This window comes from Ctenopharyngodon idella, chromosome 19, assembly GCF_019924925.1.
Source record: "Ctenopharyngodon idella isolate HZGC_01 chromosome 19, HZGC01, whole genome shotgun sequence".
NCBI classification, from domain to species: Eukaryota; Metazoa; Chordata; class Actinopteri; order Cypriniformes; family Xenocyprididae; genus Ctenopharyngodon; species Ctenopharyngodon idella.
Window position 1 is genome coordinate 13,324,713 of NC_067238.1, and position 20,785 is coordinate 13,345,497.

The 20,785-nt window shown below is 33.8% G+C and overlaps 3 protein-coding genes across 53 annotated transcripts in view; 1 reads left to right on the top strand and 2 right to left on the bottom strand.

Annotated features, from left to right (window-relative positions):
- LOC127501183 (H-2 class I histocompatibility antigen, Q9 alpha chain-like) overlaps window positions 1–1,940 on the bottom strand; it is a 30,431-nt gene extending 28,491 nt beyond the window's left edge. For 2 of the 3 annotated variants that reach the window (XM_051873070.1, XM_051873071.1), the window contains exons 1-2: window positions 1,714–1,939; window positions 286–546 (exon numbers count right to left, since the gene is read on the bottom strand). In XM_051873070.1, the coding sequence (XP_051729030.1) occupies window positions 286–546; window positions 1,714–1,765 (313 nt within the window). In that variant the 5' untranslated portion in view covers window positions 1,766–1,939. Of the gene's footprint in view, window positions 1–285; window positions 547–1,713 lie in introns of all 3 variants that reach the window. The other variant, XM_051873072.1, reaches the window with a different exon arrangement.
- The window catches only part of LOC127501173 (tapasin-like), a 70,798-nt gene that overhangs the window by 8,704 nt on the left and 41,309 nt on the right, over window positions 1–20,785 (top strand). Inside the window, exons 7-8 of one of the 13 annotated variants that reach the window (XM_051873024.1) lie at window positions 7,018–7,046; window positions 7,156–7,182. The exons of 10 other annotated variants lie outside the window; for them this stretch is intronic. In XM_051873024.1, the coding sequence (XP_051728984.1) occupies window positions 7,018–7,046; window positions 7,156–7,167 (41 nt within the window). In that variant the 3' untranslated portion in view covers window positions 7,168–7,182. Of the gene's footprint in view, window positions 1–6,670; window positions 6,822–7,017; window positions 7,047–7,155; window positions 7,183–7,838; window positions 8,890–20,785 lie in introns of those variants that run through there. 2 more of the 13 variants (XR_007926534.1, XM_051873031.1) reach the window with 2 other exon arrangements.
- The window catches only part of LOC127501176 (major histocompatibility complex class I-related gene protein), a 128,712-nt gene that overhangs the window by 5,745 nt on the left and 102,182 nt on the right, over window positions 1–20,785 (bottom strand). For 13 of the 37 annotated variants that reach the window (XR_007926546.1, XR_007926544.1, XR_007926545.1 and 10 more), the window contains one exon: window positions 8,084–8,480. Coding sequence is in view for 20 of the 37 variants with exons in the window: in XM_051873052.1 (XP_051729012.1) it covers window positions 9,146–9,177; window positions 9,292–9,336; window positions 9,615–9,632; window positions 9,770–9,880; window positions 10,474–10,755; window positions 11,189–11,467; window positions 18,238–18,498 (1,028 nt within the window). In the remaining 17 variants the exon portion in view is untranslated. Of the gene's footprint in view, window positions 1–8,083; window positions 9,041–9,124; window positions 9,178–9,291; window positions 9,337–9,614; window positions 9,633–9,769; window positions 9,881–10,473; window positions 10,756–11,188; window positions 11,468–18,237; window positions 18,499–20,785 lie in introns of those variants that run through there. The other 24 variants (XM_051873053.1, XM_051873057.1, XM_051873055.1 and 21 more) reach the window with 11 other exon arrangements.

Genomic DNA, 20,785 nt, shown 5'->3' on the forward strand with positions numbered 1-20,785 from the left:
TCAAAACTTATATATTGTACATAATTTTCTTAGTTTAATAGTACATTAATATTTCTCTGTTAGGCACACCTGATAATCAGATGGGGACTAAATCTGACTAAATCAGTCATTCTCGTTGTCTCGTAACAAAGAAATTAGTCTGTGTTTTGCATACTATGTATACTATACTGTATGTGTGATGCACTATTCATTCACACACACACACACACACACACACACACACACATTATACTACAGAAATCTCTAGATCATTTGTGTGTGTAAGTGGGTTTGTTACCAACTTACCCTTTGACTGGTTAAACCGTTCCTTTGCAATCTGGATGTTGTCTTTGAAGACCTGACGGCTGCCAATCAGGACCTGAGTCTCTCTGTCCCAGTAATCTGCTCCCTCATTCTGTCTGATCCACTCTGTCTTTGGCACAGCTTTCTTTATGTTGCTGTCAAAGTACATAAACTGCCCATCATCCACCAGACCAACCGCTGTGAACTCTGGGAAGTCAATGTCTCCAGACGCACCAGTGTAGAAGTATTTCAGAGAGTGTGTTCCTGTGGACAGAGACACAAACAGAGAGAAAAATTGTAATCATCTTCTTACATTAAACATTGTTACATGTTAAATGTACATTTAATGGGATCTTGCCAGTTATTGGAATAACTTTTGCAAGATGTAGGTCTACTATATTTGAATTAGAAGCATTTAGTCAGAAACAGCTTTATTAGCCAAACTTTATTAGAATATGCAGGGAATTTTGTTTTAGTTCATATGAGCTCTAAGTACTTACAATATACAACAAATAACATATTTAGACCCAGTAAATGAACATTTGATACAGACAGGTGTGAGCATTAGATCTCACATGTATATAAGAACGACATTTAGCCTATTGAATGTATTATTTGAAGACTGTGCAATATTGTAATGAAAACACCAAAAATACTTTGCAGTACACCCTTTTCCACTTGTTTTTGATCCCACTATTTTACAGAAAGATATATATTTTTATAAATTATTATTTCGGAGGCAAGAATAAGGTTGTTCGTGCTCTTGTACTGCCATCTAGTGGCCATAAAGACTGCAGTCAAATTCCCCAAGTTAATTTTTTCCCCCAAGAACCGTGGATCTACTAAAAAAGAAATGAAAAAAAAAAAAAAGAAAAAATTATATTATTTATTCTGCTGTTATAGGCTGTTTTTAGATTTATTATTTGAACAAAGCAATCAATAGCCTATTGTGGGTTTAGCAAGTTGGTCATCATCAGTCTCTGGGCAAAAAAGCGTTTCTCAGGTTAGAAATGAAACTGATCTGTATCTGAAACCAACCCGTTCACTTGAGAATGTGTATCAGTAGTACGCGTTTGTAATCTCGTGGAATATAATCTCGTCAAAATGAGCTTTCGCGTGCACATGATACGCACTTTATGGCGTGTATATAATACGCTTGGTAGTCTTATAGGGTTCGTGGTGTGGGGCTCGTGCGTATTACACGCCATAAAGTGCGCATCATATGCACGCGAAAAATGCGTATCATATGCATGCCAAAACCCATTTTGGCGAATATATTCCACGAGATCACAAACGCGTACTATTGTTACGCATTCTTCTTTTAGGTCTCTTTCAAGGGAATATAATAATATCATAGAGTGGCACTATTTTTTAAGAGAAAGCTTACTCTGCCACTATACTGTAAAATTAAAATAACCTATGCCTACTCACCAGCATAGGCTAGATGAACTCCAAGAAGCACAATCACTACGACCCGCATCATTGCATAGTCCTGAGAGACAGCTCAGATTAAAATCGTTTTAGAGAAATTACTTGAAATATTTGTACCAAACGTCGGTGTTAATTTTCGACTTGGAACTGGTGAAACGCTAACGCCTAAACAAGCTCTGGAAATGGGGGATAACGCGGGGGGACGGAGTCCGGGGAGTGAATTTCGAGGGGGGATCGGCATTCCAGTTCAAATTGGCTAGATTTGGCTAGGATTGGCTAGGATTTCTTCATTTTATTTACTCAATAGTCTATGAAAGCGATACGAATTCAGCACAATAACATAGCGCAATAAAAATATATATATTAATGCAGGGATGTATTCAACATTTGGTTGCGCAATCAACTTTCGTGATTGGCCAAATATCTGCAGGTTGCAGCCAGTGCATGCTTCTATCAGTGCGCGTTCTCAGAACCGACCAACGGAGCAATACACTTGAGGTAAATTCACTGGGTTGAACTGAGAACAGAAACCGTTACTTTAAATTTTGACTTTAAATATGATATGGATAAAACAGCGTTACATATCTGAAATTATTAAAGGAACACTCCACTTTTTTTGAAAATAGGCTCTTTTTCCAACTCCCCTAGAGTTGAACAGTTGAGTTTTACCGTTTTCGAATCCATTCAGCCGATCTCCGGGTCTGGCGGTACCACTTTTAGCATAGCTTAGCATAGTTCATTGAATCTGATTAGACCGTTAGCATCTCGCTCAAAAATGACCAAAGAGTTTCGATATTTTTCCTATTTAAAACTTGACTCTTCTGTAGTTACATTGTGTACCAAGACCGATATGGCTAGGAACTATACTCTCATTCCAGTGTAATAATCAAGGAACTTTGCTGCCGTACCATGGCTGCAGCAGGCGCAATGATATTATGCAGCATCTTTCACAAATGTCTCCATGGTTGCAAGGCACGCTCCCTGTGCAAGCAGGGGGTCACAGGCGCTGAGTAATATCATTGCGCCTGCTGCAGCCATGGTACGGCAGCAAAGTTCCTTGATTATTACACCGGAATGAGAGTATAGTTTCTAGCCATATCGGCCTAGAAAATCGCAACTTTTCATTTTCTGTCGGTCTTAGTACACGATGTAACTACAGAAGAGTCAAGTTTTAAATAGGAAAAATATCAAAACTGTTTGGTCATTTTTGAGCGAGATGCTAACGGTCTAATCAGATTCAATGGACTATGCTAAGCTATGCTAAAAGTGGTACCGCCAGACCCAGAGATCGGCTGAATGGATTCGAAAACGGTAAAACTCAACTGTTTATCTCTAGGGGAGTTGGAAAATGAGCCTATTTTCAAAAAAAAAAGTGGAGTGTTCCTTTAATGCAAACTCTGTCTAATAATGATGTCTAGCCTGAGAAGAGACTGCGTTTCCGTTATGAGACACACAGAGCTGCACGATTAATCATCAAGATCAAACACTCACGCAATCTTATTCCTAAATGACAGTGGTTCGTCTATTAAAGCTTTGACGAATATGATCACAGCAAACATTCAGATCTATGTTGGCGCTGCACTGAGCAAGGGAGAGCAATTATGTAGCCTTTAGAAAGCCTATATGCAACATCTCCACAAAGTTTTTACAACAGTATCATTATTTCTGTGTTACAGTAATTCAAATGATCACAGAAGTACTGGAATAAAAGTTTATAGTTCAGATATAAACACTGATGTCCACGGCATTTTGAATGTCCAAATCACATTTTGAAAGTAACTTGACGTTTCAAATAGATTGTATCAATTACATTGTTGCGCCACTAGGAGGCGACAAGTGACTGTTAAAAAATATGTTGTCTTTGAATCATTCATTCAAGATATGCGTTCAAAAACATTTTCATCCAGTACTGAAGCACGTGAAGGTTAGGCTTGTTCGAGATGCATCGGCACCGCGCAGACCGATCGACGTATGACATCAAAGTACCGCGAAAGCGATTCAAAAGCATAAGGAGTCGAATGCTCTCCAATCGCGCTCGCGGTACTTTGATGTCATGTGTCGATCGGTCTGCGCAACGCTGATGCATCTCGAACAAGCCTATTATGAGTGAATCATTTATTCAAACCGATTAAAAGATTCATTTGAATCCATATTTTTAAATAGACTGCAGCAATTAACATTTTTTCAGAACCTCTAGTAAATGACATGTTATTTTGTTTAGTTGTCTGTTCAGAATCATGGGAGAATCGTGATCTCTTGTCTTATTATCAATTTCCAGAATCATGCAGCTCAATTGAGTAAAAACAGTATTAAAAAACAACAACCTTATGTTATTAAGCGATCTGTAGCCTAACTATGGTGACAAACAGGCAGGCAAACTGAGAATTCATATTTAAACTAATTAACAGACTGACAAACTAAAGCACATGACAAACTAAAACAGTAGGAAAACTAATACAGAAATACAAACGAATGAAAACAAACACAAAAATATACATTTTCCAAAATAAGTTCTTAAATTGTCACATTTCTACATCATAAAATGAGCAAGTTCATATAAGGAATGACCTCCAAAAAAGAGCAAAGTGTGAATTAAAAGCTTTACTGACATGTAAATCATTTAGAATCATATAAGACAGGTGTGTGTGTGTGTGTGTGTGTGTGTGTGTGTGTGCGCACTGGTTTGACCTACATTATGAGGATGCAAAGTCTTTATATTGTGGTGTGTATTCAGATTTCAGGTCACACCGTAACAGTTTCACTGAATAATAATAACAACATACTTGCATCCTTTTTCTTAAGGATCTGTATGAGCTGAGCTGTTTGAACCATCATCAGAGGCTACAAGAGAAAACAGTATTACAAAAACATCACAACAGACTGTTTGTCTGTGCTTAGATCAGCACAGCAGCCATTGAATTTATATCATGTCATACTTACCAGTTCCACATTAAAGAGAAAAGTTATGAACTTCTATTTTGATTTATTATTTGAATTTACATTACCAGAACATTACATTAGGAATTAGAAATATAAAGATACCACTATTAACAAAATCATGGCCAATGACAACATTATCAAAAACTAAAATCAGGAAAGCACACAAATGTGTAAAACATTAAAATCAGTACAGTGACAAATTTACACACGGTTTCTTTATCTTTAAACAAATTCAATTTAAGACATTTTATTTCTTTTTAATGCAAATTTGGAAATAATCTTAACATTTTGTAACACAACAAAGATTAAAAATATATAACCTCACAGTCCTCTAAACTTTTTCCATCAACAAATTTAACACCTTCCCCAAACAACATTTAAGACTTAAAGGTGCATTCTAAGGTAATAAAAACATCACGGTTCATTATGTAAGGTCTTTATACACCACTGAAAACATAGTTATGTATATTATATTGCATTTCTGTCAATAGATCCTCCTAAAATTTACACATTGCACCTTTAAGCTAGTTATTTAACACTTTGTATGGTCTTGAATTTTAATTTAATAAATTTTAATACTAAGGATGTCCTGTCATACCCTGCCCTCACCTTTGTTCTTCTGATACAACCGACCCATGCTGTGAGTAAAAAAAGATTTTAAAATATACATTTAAAAAGTTGGTTTGGGTTTTGATTCAGTATGCTGGTTCATTGTTAGCTATGACTCCTAATTAATTGGTTGGGCTTTTATACATGTATCATTTAATGCTATGAAGTTGGCCTATAGAGCATAAAACTGACGACAATAACGTGGCTTAGAAGAACTATAATTATAAAGTTAGTGCACAAAATTTTCACCATTCTCTCATTCACAGCTTTCCTGTATAATACAAACAAACAATCTCATACTTATGACTGGACTTTACTTGCATATATTTGTAATGATACAGCTCTTGGGTCAGTTACAGTTTAAGTTCATCATTGTTATGATCTCTGGTCTAGTCAGGGTGTAACAAATGACACAACAATACTTCTTAATTACTCATTTTTTATTTTATTTTATTGTTCTCTTGTTCGTTTTTGAGGCGTTATTCTTATCGTGTGTAAAACATTTCCTGAAAAAAAGAAAACAATTTGAAAGCAAAATCTTCCGGGGTGAGCTAATGCCAAAACAATAAACAAACAGAAACTAACTTTCTCACAAAAGAACTGCCTTCCCTACTAATCAAAATAAAAGAAACAACACATTCGCTCAATAAGTGACCATATCTCCTTATCTAACCAATAAACAAGAGAAAAAGTGATGGCTGTTTGGCCTACAAAAAAACAAAACAAAACCCAAGGCACTTATAGGCCAAGGCCAAAATAATTAAGAAGTTACAGACAAGATCAATAGGACATTAATGTTCTAGGCATAAGGGTCACACTGTATCAAAAGTCAGAGCAGCCGTCTGGAGCTGGACTCGGGTAAACTGGGGCTCGGCCGTGGTGGTGACATCACCTGTGTAGCCAAACATGATGGAGGAACACGGCGAGCCACTGCTGCACTCAATGTGATTGGTGAGTCATACTGTCATAGATATATGATTATAGTTTTGTATACTTTCTTGGGGAAGGTAAAAGTGCAAAAAGGGATATATATGTGTGTGTATGTATGTATAAGTGTGTGTGTGTGTGTGTGTGTGTGTGTGTACGGTTTGTATCACTCCACTTGTGTTATTGTTCCAGACAGACTGTCAGTTTGGGTATTAGTTGTGAGGATTTTTCAGTGACTCTTTCTGCAGGTCAGGTTTACTCCAGTGGGTGGTGACAAGTAATTGTCTTTACAAGTGAATTATTCAGTCAACTGATACATTCAGAAATGCTCATTAATTCAGGATTGAAACACCACTACTGTGTTGCTTCTCTTTTTTTATTTTTTAGATTTCAGTGCATGTTCTATTTGCATTTTTTAAACGAATATTTACATCCATCAGAATGTTCTGTATCTCTTGATTGTATATTTTGTTCCCATCAGGTGTCAGCGCTCCTTCTATTGAGGACTCTATGGCGATGGTCGCTGTTGCTCTGGTGCTTTACGGCATGATAAAGTTTCTTTCCTGGACATTCAGCTCTTCTGTTTGATCACTACATCACTGAAGAGCTCTTTACTCTTTGAGCTGACATTAGAATGATCTGTTCTGCTCTATAGTAAAAAATAATAATAATAATCTTTTAAGTAATACATACATTTTTAAATATTGTAATCAGTATACTGTTATGTAGACTTGAGCTGTGGTTGTCATATAAGATGCTTTACATTTACAAATGTATAAAAGGGAAAATAAAGTGTTTTATTTGTATCTAAATTTTGTTTTCATGTAGACTCCAGTGACTCTGAGTTAGAGGACAAGGTAAAAACATTTTTTGCTGTACTATTAACAGAACTCCCTAACAGTTTCATATTTCATTGATGTCATCTAAAACGAGTCTGTCTGCTTATTGTCTCTCTCTCTTCTGTAGAAAAAGAAGTAAACCTGCTTCTGCTCCTGGAAGCTGAATAGGGTGCAGTAACATTGAAAAGGAACTTGTGAATAATCCTGTCAGAATCTTTACTCAAAATTTCTTAGACTGCTGTATATGTCTTTGCATTGGTTACACTGCGATTTTTTAAAAATACATTTTAATATTTTAATGCTATTTGTATTAATGCTGAAAATAAAAAACACTGCAAAATGTGTGTTAATGTGTCTTGATTTTATTTCAAAAAAACTTAGATGGCTGTTGCCACACTTTTGATTTAGGACTCTAGTTCACACCAAATGTTGATCTAGAGAAGGCGGTGAAAGAAGAGGTGTAGCTGTGTTTGTAAATAGTTGAACTGTGCTAAATAAGCCAAATAAGTTTCTTTCAGGATTGTTTTGTGTATGTGTGCGTGTGAGCATCTATATTTATATTGTATCTGTATGCCTATGTTTCTTTGTATATGTTTATACACATTTGTGTTTATGTCCTTAATAATTTAATTTTTGGCTTTGTTTTTTACTGAGTAAGATTTTCCCCCCAGAGAATGTAGTATTTAATAATTAACTCAGTATGGGTAAATTTCTACATGATTTTGTGAAATGTGTCCAATTAAAATATAAATCTTACTACATAATGGGTGTTCATAGCTGTGTTTTTGATGAATTTGTGAGGAATTCGAGGTCAATGTTTACATTTGATTTAAGAATAAAATTTAAATGAAGAAAGTTTTTTCTATTTTTAATAAAAATATGAAAAAAAAAATTTTTTTTAAGCAACAGGGAAAATTGTGAAAATTCACATCTCATTTTTAAAGTGCTCTCCTGATAAACTACACACTACACATATAAACTGATAGGATGGGATAAGATGTTCTGCTTATTCTGAGTAAAATGTACTGAATGGTGTAGAAGAAAGAGTGACATCATTACTGTTACAACAAATTGTTTAATTTGTCTACAAAACTGATGCATGAAAGATAAACTATACGATCATGAAAAATTGTAGAATCCAAAACAAATATATTTTCACAGCAGAGTCATAACATTGCAAAAAACAGGAAATTTACACAGATCACAATAAGTGATGAAACCATAATGATCAAAAATAACAAGAACACATATACAATATTTAGTTAATCCCTTATAAAATAATAGCAATACATAATAAGTAGGCATCATAATTTCCCGTTTTATCTTATTAAATGATCTAAAAGGTGAAAAAGCAGAATGAATTTATAGAACAGATTTCACACAGGAGGAAAATCACAATTTACAAAAATCCTGACTTTAAAATATATACACCCATTTCCTAAACTGTTTATCCTGTTTAGAGTCGCAGGGATGCAGGAGCCAATCCCAGCATCTCAGGCCGTAGGCATGGAAACACTCTGGACAGATGGCCAGTCCATCACAGGGGTAATAAAATACAATATAATATAATATGTATGAACTTACAATATTTTTGCCCAAATAGTAATGCACCTACAGTTAATGTGAGATCAACTTTTGTAAGATTAGTGTTATGTGAATTGAAAAGCCTTCTATTGTATGTTTACTTGTGCATGTTAATTCTGTATAGAATATTAGGGCTGTTTAATATGGTTTTAACCTGTATTTGACTGAAAATGATTTGTTTTTGCACTGTTTCATCTTATTTCTGGTGCCACAGTTTAGTCTTTTTAAGAAAGAAAAGACTTTTTAGCACTGGATAATAAGTAAAAAAAAAAAACAACTAAAAAAAAAAACAATGACATGTTATGACATGTCAGAGAGAGAGAGAAAGAGAGAAGAAGAGAATGTGTTTGTGTTCGTCTCTCTGAGAGATCTATGGCAGAAGGCTGGACATTATTTGTCAGGATCAGTTCTCTCAGTCACGTTGTGACCTAAAATTACAGGAACAACAGCATTACATTTGGTTCACTTCACATGACTGAGAAAATTGTACTGAATAATAAAAACACACTTACATATATAAGGCCATGAGATGTCTAACTTGAGGTGCTAGATCCACTGCCAGAAGCTACAACAAAAAAAATTAACAATTCAAATCTGTTCATACTATGAATGATATATTGTCGTAGTTAACTCACATGGATAGACAATTGGACTGTCTGACAAGTAATTTCACACTTACATATTAGGGTGTTGGTGCTTCTTTGACTAGAGGAATCATCAGAGGCTGGAAGAGAAAATGACAAACATGTAACAAAAAAATGCAACACCACTGCTTATATAAGAATGATTAGAACAGTGTTGCTGTGTGTGTAGAATTAATACATTGGTTACAACATAAGAGATTTTAAATTACAATATGTCTGTATTTATTATTTGTAAAAGGCCAAAATAGTACAGATTTAGACATATAAAGATACTAACATAAACACACATAAGTGCAGAATGGCAGAGCCCATCTGCTACTGAGGCATTTACTTCAAACAGATATTATGAGAAACTTACGCTTGACAGGTTTGAAGCCTGAAAAACAACCAAAAAGGAGAACTGTAATTTCAGTGATTTCACCCAAGAATATCAAAACAAAACAGAACACAAATATGTGAAACATATTGTAAAAGTCAGTATAGTGACATAAAATCATACATTTCTGCCCTCACCTTTTTTCTTCCGATACACCATAAACCCAGCAACACCAATGACAACCAACAGGATGACAGCAGTGACAGCAGTGACAGCACCAACAATGATGGCAATGGGAACAGATGTTTCTGTTGGGTCAGATTTAGGGATGTTGTGATTAATGATGTTTCAGGATTAACGGCGATTAAAAATGTCACACTTAAATAACCCTAGGAATTTAGAAGCTACAATTAAAATCATGAAATGTTGTATTTACAAGTGCAATAAACAACATCTGTTTTCAAAAACCCAGAGTTAAACTCTATTACATGCTATCACCCAAAAATGACATGATATGAACATATATGGTTTATATTGGGGTGCCCAGCCCTGTTCCTGGAGATCTACCTACCTGCAAAGTTTAGCTCCAACCCTGATAAAAAACACCTGAATCAGCTAATTAAGATCTTCAGGAGCACTTGATAATTACAGACAGGTGTATTGAGCAGGGCTGGAGCTAAACTCTGCAGGAAGGTAGATCTCCAGGAACAGGATTAGGCACCCCTGGTTTATATGGTTTAATGGTATTTATTTCAGTTCATCTTTATTGGCAGATGCAGGGTCCATTGGTATTTAGCAACAGTTACTTTGTTTAATTATTTATTTTATTTGAAAATATTAAACAGAAACATAAAACATGAATATAAATAGTTCTATGGTCTGCACATATTATCACTCTTACCTTTGTTGGTCCTGATCTTTTTCTCTGTCACGGTTTTGCCCTGATGTTCCACCACACAGCTGAACCTGTTCTTCTTCCACTCATCAGGTGTAACTCTGATGGTGCTCGTCCTCTGGAAGGTTCCGTCCTCATTAGGAAGAAGTTCACCAAGATCCACATCCTCATGATGCTCTTGTCCATTTTTCATCCAGGTGATTGTTACTCCACTGGGGTAAAAACCTGTAGCATGACACGTCACTGGAGAGGAGGGATCCTTTTGCAACAGAGACACCTGAGGAGAAACTGAGAGAGAGAAAGAAAAAGAGAGTTGCTACAGTTCCAAACAAGAATTCATATTTTCCTATAATATCAGTACGAAAAAGGTAAACTGATTTGTTTTTTCAATGGAGGGGCTCGATCACAAGACTGCACTCAAGCTTCACCATACCTCTGAATAATTAATTATAGGTATATACAATATATTACAAATAATAGAAATACAGCTGGACAAAGGGCCTGAGATAAGGGTCTGTTTCTATATCCTTTGCAATAAGTTCCTCCCATTCAATCCTCGATTTGAGGAACATTTTTATTATTCATTAACACAAAGACCACATTATCTGTAATGCTTAAATAATCTAAACATCAAGAGACAAAATGTATAAATTTTTTTCTTCTTCTAGTGAACAATATTGTTTAGGAACACATGTTCATTGCTGGATAAGAATTGATGTACCTGTTTTCTGCAGGCTGCTCTTTCCATACTCCAGATATTTCTTCAGCCACTCAATACACACAGTGCTGAAGTAATGTTTATTACCCTCAAGATTAGCTCTGTAATTGTTCAATTTCTGTGCGCTGGGAAATCCTTGCTGCACTGGGGAAATCCATCTTTTATCCTTCAAATCCAGAGACAGAAAGTCCTCTCCATCATAACCTTCCTGGCGGAACCCATCTGTTTCTCCAGTCTGATCATCCCATTCACAGCCGTACATTTCCTGAAGTATGTGCACACCTGAGGAAAAGAGACAATGAATGTATATTGTATGAAAAATCTATTCATACAATCACAATAAAATCATCAGTCAGTCAGAAAGTCACAACATATTTTGGAAGAATCTTTGGATAATGTAAAATGTATCTATATATTATCTATAGTGATTGATTTCATACTAGACTTTGATTACACTGAAGCATTACAGACTATTTGGAGAACAACCAGAAGTCTCCATGAGGATATGACTTAATAAACACACTAAATAATATTATTGTAATTAAAATGTAAATATGCAGAAAGGTTTGTGTGAGGATTAGGTTCAGGAACAGGAGATAAAAAAAAATATGAGTAGCTCACTATAGAAGCCAATGGAAGGACAAAAAAGAAACACACGTGTGTATGTGTGTATACTTCAGTTTTAGCACGTTTTGGGCAAAACTGAAACATAAAACCTGAGTTATAAATATGGTTAACTGAAAAGTGTACAGATCTGACAAACAATCTTTCACAGTAAGAGTGTTTTGGGTCTTTGAATTTATATTGCCACCATAAAGTTCGTACCCTTCTGATGAGCAGGAGATTGACTAAAACATATGTGGAGGAAAAGTGAGAGATTTCTTGAATCAAAGATGAATGAACAGCGTTTTATCAGAGTCCATCTACAGTCTTAAAAATGAAGATGTGAGAAGCTGTGTGTAAATACAATCTTGAAATGATGCCTACTAGAACAGCGCTTGAGTTTTTATCTTTCTTTTCAAGAAAGCAACACAAAAATAACTAACAGCCTCTATATTAATTAATCAATTAATTAATATTTTATTTAATCATATGTATTTTAGTATTTTTATAAAAAAAAATTGTATAAATTAGTATAATCAATTATTATTGATTCATTTTTTATTAATTCATTTGGGTTAAATTGGTTTGTTGGTGTTTCTGCTTAAAAGATCGAGAGCGTTTTAGAAAGTGGTTTTGCTCAGAAAGAACAAAATCAACAGGAAACACTGATCACAAATCATTAAGAGCTTCAGGATGGAATAATAATATTAAATAATTCGGCTTCTTACTGAAAATGACATTGTGTGTTAGTTTCCTGTACAAATAGTTGTACAACATGAGCACACACACACACACACAGAGTTACTGATCTTCACAGAGGATCAGCTGATGAACGCACAGTAACCATGGAAACATGTTGTGCTGTTGTAGCAGTTCAGTGTTCTGCATCAGCAAAGTCTCTTTCAGGAAAGTCATTTCACTCGGCGGCCATCTTTGAAACGCTCTCAGCAGCTGTTTCAGTCATGTGAGTGCAGCTCCTCTCTCTTTGAATGGGGAAACATCAAATTCTCCAAAGCTGTTCACCAAGCTTACGATTAACTTCATATTTGAAATCACCAATGAAATCTGACAACAACTGTCTCATAAATTTTATTACTAAGTGCTTAAATCATGACAAAAAAAAAAAATGCATTTTTCAGGCTGGAAAATCAATCAATCTGCATTTGATTGATCTAAAAACAGACAGACAGTCAGAAGTGTGTGTGTGTGTGTGTGTGTGTGCGTGTGTGTGTGCGCGTGCGTGTGTGTGCGCGTCTGTTTACATTTGAATTTTTTGACAGTTGGAGTTTCAGTTGGAGTTTGAATTCTGTCAGTGTAACTCTATGGAATGTTTGTGAGTTTATCATCTGCTGAAAACTGTTAGTCTGATCAGTTATAAAGATATAGTCAATAAAATTTTTAATCTTAATTAATAAAGAAGGATGGAGGGGAGATGAAGGAGGAAACTTAATTAAGTTTTGTTTAGTGGTTTTATTATTATTACAGTTGAAGAGGGGAAAAGTGGAATGAACTATTTAATTTAATAAGGGTTAAAGAGTTTAAATTCCCTCCTTGAAGTTTTGGAGGTTTTTTGTTGTTTGTTTTGTTTTATTTAAAAGAATGAAATTATCTCAATATAAATGTTTAATTTAGAGAAATGTATTAATCTTAGGTTATTGATTATAAAACCCTCAAAGAAGGATGGCGGAGAGATGAATGAGGGAAGTTGAGCTTTGTTTAATTATTATTATTATTATTACTGTTACTATTATTTTGGTTTATTTTTTATTCATTTTGTATGTTCATGATTGTACTATTATGTTTTTATTTCTTAGTTTATTTTTTTTTTCCTACCTCTCTCTCCAAGTTTTCTCTCCTTTTGTTTTTTGTTGTTTTGTAAAAATGTTTTAAGGGGAGGAAAGAGAAATTATTCTTACAGTTGAAAAACACTAAATGTTAAGGGAGCAAATGCATTGGGAATCTGTAGACCCCTTTATCCAAAATCAAAAGAAATGTTGGACAATATTAGGCAAACTTGTGAAGGACGCCACAGCTGGAAGTCTATTGATAAGAGTGAATGTGTCATTTTTTTCTTTATTTGAGATTGTGATTATGAGGGAGGAAAACGAGGTGAAAGAGTTTAATGTTTCCCTTCATGATGATATAAATATTATTAAGGGGGGAAAAAAGAAATAAATAAATGGGAGGACTTAAAATAATAACTGTAAATACAAATGGTTTAAACAATCCAATAAAAAGAAAGAGGTACTCCAGAAACTTGAGAGATGAAGGGGAAATTATTTTTCTGCAAGAAACACATTTAAATAAAGAAAAACATAAAAAATGAGAAAAGCTGGAGCTCAAGTATTCACATCAAGGATCTTCAATATGGAGGTTTAATAATTCTCTTCTTAGGGATAATATTTTTAAAGATAAAATAATACACTGTTTTAGAAATAATATAGAGTAATAATAATGGAGAAGAGACAGCAGTTATATTGTGGGAGGATGCTAAAGCCACAATGAGACGGGAAATAATAGCAGATGATCATGGAAAAATAGAGAAGTTCAACTTAGAAAATAAATTAAAAAGTTTACAAGAAAAGTATAAGGAGGTTCATGAAGAGTTAAAGAAGTCCTTAGATAAAATAGCAATTGCAGATATTGAGAAGAACTTAATGTATATGATAATAGTGCAAAATCTCTAAGAAGTCTAGCGTTTAAATTAAAAAAACAAAACAAAAAGAAAAAATCTGCAGTAATGAGTATAAGGGATGAAGGGTTCGTTGAAAGAAAGGGAAAGTTAGAAATAGTTTTGTGTTTTAGAGATTATTACCCGTCTCTTTATAAACCAGATTCTGAATGTTTGATGTTTGGATTCAGTAAAATTAAAAATTATTTGAATTCTTTGAATCTTCCTACAATTACAAGTCAACAAAATAAAGTGTTAACCTCTCCAATAACAGAAGAAGAGATTTTAAGAGATATTAAAACAAGTAAAACAGAAAAATGTCCCGGCAGTGATGGATTTACAAATGAATTTTATAAAGAATTGAATAAATTGTTGTCCCCAATATTGTGTGAGGATTTTAACTGGATTAGAACAGGATGAGTGACGGACATGAACTCATCTATTATAACCGTAATATTACAGGAAGGGAAAGACCCTAAACAATGTTCATCTATAGACCTGTATCCTCGTTAAATAGATCAGAAGTTCTTCACATCAATAATCGCTACTAGACTTGCTGATATAATACCAACAATACTGAACTCAGATCAGACAGGATTTGTGAAAAATCGGGTATTATTTGATAATGTACGAAGAACACTAAATCTTATTGATTATGCGACTAAAACTAAGAAGCAAATGTTAATGATGACATTAGATGCTGAAAAAGCTTTCGATGGGGTCTCACGGCACTTCATTTTTGAAACTTGTGAAGCATAAGGTTTATTAAATTAGTTAAAAAAATATATAATCAACCGAATGCAAGAGTGAGAGCCAATGGAGTTCATTCAGAGAATTTAGCATTAATGAGGAGGACAAGACAAGAGGATCCCTTAATTATCACCTCAAATATTTGCTTTATGTATCGAGCCCTCAGCGCAGAGTATACGAGTGATTTCTGTAATAAAAGATCTTAGTCATTTCAAAAAGTGGCATATTATTTTTAGAAAATGTATCTGGGATGAGGGGAAACCAAGAGCAAGACTAAAGGTTTTACAAAATAGTAAAGAAATGTGGGGTTATCATTGACAAATCTGGAGTATTATTATTACGCAGCCCAGACTGAGCCAATTTTGAGCTGGATGCGAGCGGATAATATATCAAAGTGGAAATGTATGGAAACTGGGTCACGTGATGCAATTAGTACATTAATATTTTGTGGAAGAAAGAAAAAGGTGAATACTAGTTATTATTGTACAAGTGAAACTTTTAAATGTTGGAGAAGAATTTGCAAAGTGATGAATATTAGTGATCATGAGATGATTTGTTTGAGAGAAATATCAAGAGATCCAGATTTTAAACCAAATACTTTTGATGATGTATTGAAGGTTTGGGCTGGAAAAGGACTTGAGATTCTGTCAAATTTATGGAGACAATGAGATGGAGACGTTTGAGAGCATATGGGGAAATATGTATCGTCTAGGACATTATTTTACAAATATCTTCAAATAAGAAGTTATTTAAAGGATGAGATTAAAATAAAAACTTTAGATGATATTCACCCTCTGTTGTGTTTTATGATTAAAGTTAGTAAAATTAATAGAGTAGATAACTTGATAGGACGAATAAATAATATATTCAAAGAAATTAAGCGTACGGGTTTATATAATATTAAAACAAAATGGGAAATTGAATTAGATAATAAAATAACAGAAGGAGATTGGAAACAAAGTTTAAAAGAACATTTAAGAACTACGCAATCTCCATATTGGCAAGAATATGCTTGGAAAATCAATATGCGATATTTTATAACACCAGAAATATCTTCCAAATATAATCATTTATTTTCAGGATGTTGGAGAAGCTGCGGTGAACTTAAAGCTCATTACACTCATATATTTTATACTTGTAAAATAATAAAACAGTTTTGGACAGAAGTAATTCAGGTAATATAATAAGAAATCAAATATAATAAAGGTACAGGTACAGGACATATGCTACTGAGTGAAGATGAGTTATATTTATCTATAATACTGAGAATTACAGCTTTTAAAACAATAACACGATTTTGGAGAAGGCAAGAATCTCCAGTTTTAAATGATTTTTTGATTTACTTTCTAAAGTCGCTCCATGGAGAGGATAACATGAAATTAAGAGCAAAAGTTTACATTTTGAAAAGATTTGGGCACCTCTAAAATCAAAGTATATACTATAAAATAAAGGAATACATTTATTACCTCTTTATATAACCCTGCCTCCCTTTCAACTTATTATTTTATTTATTTAATATTATTATTAATTGGTTTTAAATAATATTATTTGAATTACTTATTAGGAATTAGGTGTCATTATAAGAGTTTGATATGAATATGTGAATGTTTAATTTTTGTGTGTGTATTTCTTGTATTTTTTTATTTTCTTTTTTTTCTCCTATTTTTGTATGTAAAAGTGTTTAATTGTGTATGTATTGGTTATTGTTCTAATTATTATTTATTTGTTTATTTTTATTTATTTATTATTTATTTTTTTATGTGTCAGTGATGGTATTATCACAAAAGATAAAAAAGTGAAAGGAAGAGAATGAAGAAGGAAAAATGAGGAATAACTATCGGTAAAAAATATTATGCCTTTAAAGGAAATGTTCGTTTGTATAACTGTATTAAATGTGCTTGAACTGAAAGATATAATAAAGTATATAAAAAATTTATAATCTTAAATAGGATATCATACTTATTAAGACTCTTCTCACTGTTGAAGAGTGATTTTACCGCAGTAACAGAGTAAATCAGCAGTAAATCGCTCAGATTTTGCACCCCTTGTGACGTAGGAAGGGGAACTTATTATAATATTACCGCCCCCTGAATCTGTATGTTTCCACCCACGGCGCCGCCATTGTTTTCACAATAGTGTACCAGCTGGTCCTGGAGTGCAGCAGCAGCTGTCCTGCACAATTTAGCTACAACCCTGATCAAACACACTTGAATGTCTTCAGGATTACTAAAGCTACGTGAAGGAAGGTGAGTTGGGCCGGAGCAAAACTCTGCAGGACAGAAGAACGACCGTCCCTGAGCTCATGATATGTCTCAGCTATGTAAACATTATCACTTATCTGTTAATGGCTATGATAGTAAAAATATGAGTCTCCATAAACTCCTGGCATCTGAGCCAGGATATAACGTTATAATGTGGATTAAAACATGCATTTGACAAGCAACACGTGCCAAACATCTTTCCAAACTTGCAACTACTAATGAGATCAATGGTAATTCTAATGGATAGCTCTCTTAGTATCACAGATCTCCTAGGACAGGCCCTAAGTACATATCTGTCTACCTGTGTAAACATACATATCAAAACTCCCCTAATTCAGTGCAACTTTCATGACACTTTAATCTGCAGCTCTGTATATATATACAGAACTTTCTGTATTAACAACCTCAAAGTTTGAATAATAATATACTTCCTGTAACAAGTGGAGTGTAACTGCAAGGCCTAGAATACCAAAATTTAATAAACATGTAATGTTTCAAGTAAAATCTTTTGTGTTCACCCCAGATGCCTCTAAAAATAATGCAGCTTATGTGCAGAAAAGTAATGCACAAAAAGGCACAAATAAATTTGTTATAAGTTAAAGTAAAGAAATATTATAAGTTTGTAAAAGGTCAGAGCAGTAAAAGAATGTTAATGCAAATCTTGTATAGTAGCCTAATCAATACTCCTCTCTGAAATTACATCCCTTCATTTATTGATTTATTTGTATTTTTTACTTATATTTCTAATATCATACAGCAGTGCTCACCTCCAGTCTGATTAAAGCGTTCTTTGACAACATTGATGTTGTTCTTGAAGCTCTGCTCTGTGCCAGTCAGGATCTGAGTCTGTCGCTCCCAGTAGTCGTCTCCCTCAGATTTAGCCATCCAGTCTTGCCTGGGAGTCTCTCTGCGAATGTTACTGTCATAATATGTGAAAGGCTGTTCATCTACAAGCCCTACTGACACAAACTGTGGAAAATTTGGTAAGCCTGATGTTGCTGTGTAGAAGTATTGGAGGGAATGTTTTCCTGAAAGAAAAATGAATCAAACAAGAAAAACACAATGCCTCAATAATGACAATGATAATTGAGATTACCTTCACTCTCTATCATTGAAAGATAATTTGGTAGAGACATCTTTGCAGATCTGATGGCAGAATTACTTTTATTGTGTAAACTTAAACTTCTTTTTTCTGTGAATTGCCTGATACAACCCAAAGTGTTTTCGACACTAATAATAAATGTTAATATATCCCGCACTACCCTCTAGTGTCAACAGCAAAAAACATAGTCTGGAGTTCAACCTCCACACCATCAGTGCATCAGTGCACATGATAAAAGTCAATAAATGCAAAATGGTTAAACCAGTTGTCATAATTTGTCAAGAATATTTTCTATGCATTTCTATTACACATTTTTGTAAATGTGTCCTGAATTGATAAATTCCTGGTGAATCTTGACTTTTTACTAATGAAGGGGAATGTGGTTGATATAATATTCCCAAATTATTTCCAAGCTGCATTGCAAGATAAAATATCTGTTTTGTTTTGTGGATGAGAATCTGTGGCCTCTAAAAAGACCGCACTGTAATTCCCCATATTATTTTTATCTTTCTAATTTCGTATTTTTTTCCCTTTGAGCTTTAAAATAGTTTTTGTCTTTTTCTTTACTGCATCACAATGACATTGTACCATAATGGCAGACCAACAGTACATGTGAATTCTGTCCAATCTCTTTAAGTCAATATCCCATTTACAGTTAAAATGGTTGTGTAACTTTGTCCTGTTGAAACTGATACAAACCATACAGAAAAAGTGCAGCCTTGTGCATTTTCAATCATTGTCATCCAAACCATAGCCATATTTTTAACAAGGAAATATTGACAGAGTACACGGTTATATTGACAACATGGCTAAGCATTATGATCTTGTTTGTGATAAATGACACAAGAACTTGTCATTCTGATGATACTGATATATTTAATGACATAAACATTTACTTTGGAGAGATAAACTAAGGATTTTGAGCAAGTTACAGGCTTTTGCAGGTAATCTATTGTATTGAGCTGTATATGTATGAATTGTTTTGATAAAGGGTTTACAAAATTATAAGGATGATTTGAGAGAGGTACCAAAGCGACTGAGGACAAACAATTGTACTGTAAACTGTAACACTTTAAAGATTACAATTAATGTACCTCTATTACTCCAAAAAATGTAGAGTTATCCTTATTGTGAAACAACATACCGAATAAAGTATTTAAAAAAATTTTTTATTATTATTATTTTAATGTATTTAAAATAAAATGTTTAGATATTTAATATAATACCCTATAATACTGAAGGCAAATCTAAGTACAGAAATAATAAAAAAAGGAGATATACAATAATGGATCTGTCATATGATGCCAATTACATTCGAACAGCATACCGCGTGAAATAAAAATAAAGGGGAAAAGGAAAAATTATTATTATTATTATCTGTAAATATATTGTTTGCAAACCTAAAAATAAATAATGTACAAAACATTACGTGATAATGAAATCTTACCAGCTCTTGCCCTACACATGAAGGAAAAAAAGAAAAACCAAGTTATGTCTACAGTAGTATCCGCCTTCATTTAAGAAGTGTATGACCCGAGTGTAGGACTCTCAAACTGCTCAAGCTGAAATGTTAGAAACTCAAGTCCAATGCATTTTAGGTAAGGACGTCCACTCCTACAGTGGACTACGTGAACAACTTCAGGCCATTAGAAACTGAAATTTTCTCTACTAATTAACCTCAATGATGCCTGTACTAAAACATGTTTATCAGCAGAAAAAGTTGTGAGTAATCAATTATTTATTGCTATATAGGCCTACATTAAATCTGTACATATAGGCCTAGAATAGTCTATTACACAATAAATTCGTATACGCATTAAAAAAGCAACCAGTGCATGGTTTCTATTTCTATTAGGCCTATTATTTAATATTTAAGTTACAAATGCTCACAGTCTATGGAGAACCACAAGTGTCACTGCCAGGTGATAGCCAGAGAGCTTGTTACATCCATCCCTCCATAGTTAATTTGCATTGTGTTACCGCATTTCACCAGTGAAAGGCCCAAAGTGTCAAGGAAAGGCTAAATAGAAGGCTAAATAGCTAATAGAAAAAGGAAAAACAGCGAAATGGAAATAGAAATGTAAATGGGTAAAGTAATTGCCCCTTTTAAAGGCCAATTAAAACCTATATTTGTAATTCAATTTCTAAATCCAATTACTTATTTCTCTTTTAAAATTGCATTTTCAAATACAGTTTGAAATTCCACTATTAAT